Source organism: Limulus polyphemus, unplaced genomic scaffold (genome assembly GCF_000517525.1).
Source record: "Limulus polyphemus unplaced genomic scaffold, Limulus_polyphemus-2.1.2 Scaffold122, whole genome shotgun sequence".
NCBI lineage: Eukaryota > Metazoa > Arthropoda > Merostomata > Xiphosura > Limulidae > Limulus > Limulus polyphemus.
The window spans coordinates 404849-409614 of NW_013665732.1; the positions used below are offsets into that span (position 1 = coordinate 404849).

The 4766-nt window shown below is 31.1% G+C and overlaps 1 protein-coding gene across 3 annotated transcripts in view; it reads right to left on the reverse strand.

Annotated features, from left to right (window-relative positions):
• Window positions 1–285: 285 nt before the first annotated feature.
• Window positions 286–4766, reverse strand: part of LOC106472588 (BLOC-1-related complex subunit 8 homolog) — a 10607-nt gene continuing 6126 nt past the window's right edge. For all 3 annotated transcript variants that reach the window (XM_022402015.1, XM_013933247.2, XM_022402008.1), the window contains 3 exons: window positions 3432–3544; window positions 2955–3019; window positions 286–2194 (listed from right to left, as the gene is read on the reverse strand). In XM_022402015.1, the coding sequence (XP_022257723.1) occupies window positions 1771–2194; window positions 2955–3019; window positions 3432–3544 (602 nt within the window). In that variant the 3' untranslated portion in view covers window positions 286–1770. The remainder of the gene's footprint in view (window positions 2195–2954; window positions 3020–3431; window positions 3545–4766) is intronic.

Here is a 4766-nt window from a genome sequence, read left to right on the forward strand (position 1 = left end):
GAAAATAGTTATTCACCTCAATACATGTTTGTACAAATAATCAATATGGGCTAGCATGGACAACGACAGATGCTTGGTACAATATATAGAGAGAAAAATTTAAGTATTTAATAAGATTTTCCTCCATCTACTTGTGGTATTTATAGATGAGACCGAGTTCCCGACAAGTATCAGATAGAGTATTTCACAGTAACAGCAAAGTCCACCCAGAAAACTTAGGAGAATCATGTTATAAAGATATGAGGGCTGAGTGTTTCATTTAGTGTATAAATAACTAAGCTGAACAAACCAGCAAAATCTTTATTTAAATAATAAAACAAAACTAGCACTAGCATCCACAACAGGAAAGTCAACAATCCTTCCTCTCTTTAGTTCATTTTCATTCTTGATGCTTTCTTTCTCGAGATCAAATGGTCCAACACTAAACATTCACATCTTCTTGAACAGAGCAGGTCCTTCCTGTTGGTCATCTAATGAAGAACTGAATTAAGAAAGTGATCACAGATCCAGAATGTTAACTCGCTTTCATTGTCCAGTGGATGGCATCATCTCATGAACTATGCTCCCGACAGCACTGGTCAGTTGTCGTCTTCAGTCAACATTACAGTTAGCCAACCAAGGATATTTCAGTGCTAACCCATTGAACTTGGATTCTACATACAATATTGAAATATCCCTGGAGGCAGAGGAAACATCAAGTACCAAAGATAACAGCGAGTGAAGCAACTAAGACAAAACAATGTTAGCAACTCTCTGTACCATGTGCTGCTACTATGACAGTGTGGGAACTAAATAATCAATAATTTGGAAGATTTCTATATTACTATTGAAAGTAGAAACCCATGATATACCCACATATCAGAATAATTACTCTAAAATTTGAAAAGTCAAAACTATTTAAGATGTGTTCTAGTGAATACTAATGTCTGATCTATTTTAATAACTCATTTTGTGTACATAATTACTCTCGGTGAAACTTGATATTAGTATTATAGATAAAATCAATAATTGTAATCTAGCTTAGAAGACTGTTTATATCCATTAACAATTATTAATGAAAATAATGAGTAAATACTTTAATTTCTTTATGCTCATATACGTACATCATATAATTCAAAATAAAAATCAATAACAATGAAAAATTCAATACAACTGTTTTTCACTGATCATTTATTTAGTATTTCCCCTTTCAAGATGGCACAATTTAGTTAAAATTACCATATACTAGTTTCATTGATGTTTCTACTTATATATGAGAATTGTATATTTTAACATTTCCCACAGGAAAGTAGACATAGCTACCAAAAAAAAGAAAAGAAAACAAACTCAAACCAATAATACAAAAATTCAAGAATTATGAAACAAAACCATCATACAACCACTGTAAATGTACATAAATGTTTCCAGAAAATTATTGTTACTAAGTAACTGTACCATACATATCAGAAATACATCTGTATTAAAGCCTCATTACTGTTCTTATAAAACTAATTCTTCAATAATGATCTTAAAATTTTACTTAAGATAAAATACACAAAAGTGTTGCTTCATCAATAATTACATTTTTTAATTTACATAAAATTTAAAATGTATTAATTTTTTCCAGGAAAATTTGCTACGCATGTAACTACTGTGAGCAAAGCTTACAGCTCAGAAAATATTAATCACATAAAAAACATGGCTAAATTACCAATAATAATGAGTAGATCTAGTGTTTTTATTTTCTTCAATACCATTGAAATGTCAGTTTTTACACACAGGAAAAGCTAATTATCTTTTAGTTGGAGTAGCATCTCGACTTAATGACTTCTGTCGTACAACTGGCCTACTATAGGGGGAGGAGGGCTGGGAGACAGAGGATCCATGAGATATGGCATGCTGGGATGATGATAAAGACATGGATGAAGCTCTTGACCTGTGTTGAGTACTTACAGGTTTCTGAGAGAGATTACACGTAGAAGATCTGAGATCAGCAGTGGCAGAAGCAGAATAGCTTAGCCCAGTAGGAAGGTTGGGAACAACTGATGTAGCATGGTCAAAAGAGCCTGAGAACCGGTGAAATTTGGCTAATGTCTTTTTTTCTGAACGAACAGATTCCTGATAGCTCAGCTGTTGCTTCATGAACACAGAGTTTCTTAAAAGATCATAAATGTTCTGGAAATGACGCAAACTCCCATGCATGGATTTAACAGCACTGTAAATGATAAAACAAAACTATGCATATTGGCATATCAAATACTCGTGAAAAAGTTATAGAAGCCAATTAAATAAACTTTTTGTGAAATTCTTTTCATTATCAAAACAAGAATTTCACTGATGAAAAGATGAGGAAGGCCTAATCTATCCTTTGATTCACTATTTCTGCTACAGCAGACTAGTTTCACTGAATTCACAGCTCATCAGTGTTGCTTAATGTATGGAATACGATAAAAAATATTGAAAACACTATTTACATTCTTGAACTATCTTCTGAAGAGGAAATCCATCATTAATATGTTGAACATGTCAGTAATTAGTAATTTTGAAAATGAAAAAAATACCTTCTTATAATTTCACCAGTTTCTAGAGAGATCTCCTCCATAACTTTCATATCGAACCAAACTTTCTAAAACAATTGTTTACATGAAAACTTTTTTTTATAAACATAACTTAACGTGTCTCAAATAGCATTAAGGCTTCATGATTCATCTCCTCCTCTTCAAGCTGAAAAAGTGCTTTTTAAATACAAAAAATACTATAACTAATATATTTTATATTCCTCATAAATGTATTTAATATAATTATTTTATTTATAACTGCATTTTCTACTTTATGATACCTTATGTATAGTTACATTAAAAATACTAAAATTCACAGATTCAAGCAGGATATGACTTCAATTTACATTAACAACAAACTGGTTTTTTACATATTATCCGCAAAATATGGGACACAAACATAAAAATTACATTTACCTTAAAGAATAATCCAAATCATAGCATTTCCCTTGTAGGTCTTCATGTACCTGATTAACTTCTAGCTGCAAAAGAGATATTATAAAAAGAACAACATAAAGACTGGATACTTAGTGATGAGAAAGGAAATGATGTCAGCAGTACATATATTGGAAAAAAAAACTAATTTACACCTTACCTGCATAAATTTTATGAAAACTAATTTGAAAAAATGATGCAAAAGTGTTCCATCAGAATGCTGTTGGATTTTACATCTGTACATCATTAAGATTCAAACCCTTAATCTTCAATTGGAATACAAAAGACAATATTTTTCATTAATACTTTGGAAAATCTTACTATATAAAATCCTTACACTTCTTTTGGCTGACCCTGTATAAGTGATTAGGTATATACAAAAATTATCTTTAATTCTTTTTCTAAGCCCAAACTTTCATGCTTAAAGTCATCATACAGTACTAAAAGACATAAGCTTACCCTTTTTTCTACCAGCTGAGGTAAGGACTTGTGAATGTGTTCTTGAAGTCGGTAACAGGCAAGGGATGGTTCATTAGCAACAATATAAAGATTTTCAGAAATCCTCTCACAAGCTGTAATAGGATGTGTAACAAAAGATCTCAAAAACACTAAGAAATGGTTTAACTTTTTTTTTACTTCAAACATGGTTACCCAAGACAAAAATTTACATAAACATTCCCTCTTATTTTTCTTCTAGAAGTCCTTCAGTGAAATTTGTACATGTTATAGATTTTTAAGTACATTTTTCAGTTAATACTAGTGAATGTTTTCATGCTATTCCTAGTCACATTATTCCATAACATCACAAAAATACATTATGAATCATTACCAGTTCTTTGTAATTGATGTTGAAATTAATGTGAAAGAGCTTCCTCGTCATCTTGAAAACTGTACTCACTTTTATATGTTTTCAAGTCCTGGCAAATTATTCACCAAATATTGCATATCAGTGAGTAAAATTATTGTTCAGATATATATTCATTTAAAGAACAAAATCACTTCATTTGAAAGAGTGTTTAAGTTCTGTTTATTCTATGCATCTAGTTCAACTTGACACAATCTCAATGCTGTTTTTATTTCTATTTTACAAAATCAAATATTAAAAATCTCATCAAATCATGTCAAAGCACAAAATACTCACTATCCATATCACTATATTAATTATAACTAGTTACTGCCAGTAACTCATCCTTCAGTTATTATACTATATTCAACATAAACTCAGCAGTACGATTTGTCTCAATAATTACACAAATGGCTATGCAAATGCTGCGTTTAAAAAATTTTTCAAAGTTTAGGATTTTAATGAATAGTCAACATGGTTTCACTCATCTAGCCTTACAAAACTTTTGACATTTTTTAAAAAGGTCACTTCTTATTTAGATGAGGGTAAAGGTGTAGATTTGGTGCATCTGGATTTTCAGAAGGTATTTGACAATGTGTCACATAAAAGGCTTGTAAAAACATTATCTCTATAGGTGTGTAGGGGATAAGTTAGCTAATTGGATAGAAGGATGGAAGCAGAGGGTTGTTATAAATGGAGTTCAGTTAAACTGGATTAATGTCATATGTGAGGTAACTAAGGGCTCAGTCGTAGGACCTTTGCTCTTTTTGATTTGCATCAATGACATAGATGGAGTATTGGTCAATAAATTACTTAAATTTGCTGATGATATTAAGGTCTTGGGGATTGCTTGCTGTGAAGAGGATGCTGTTGCTTTACAAAAGGACTTAGATCATTTAGTGAATTGGGCAAATAAATGGCAGATGGGTTTTAATTATAATAAATGCAAG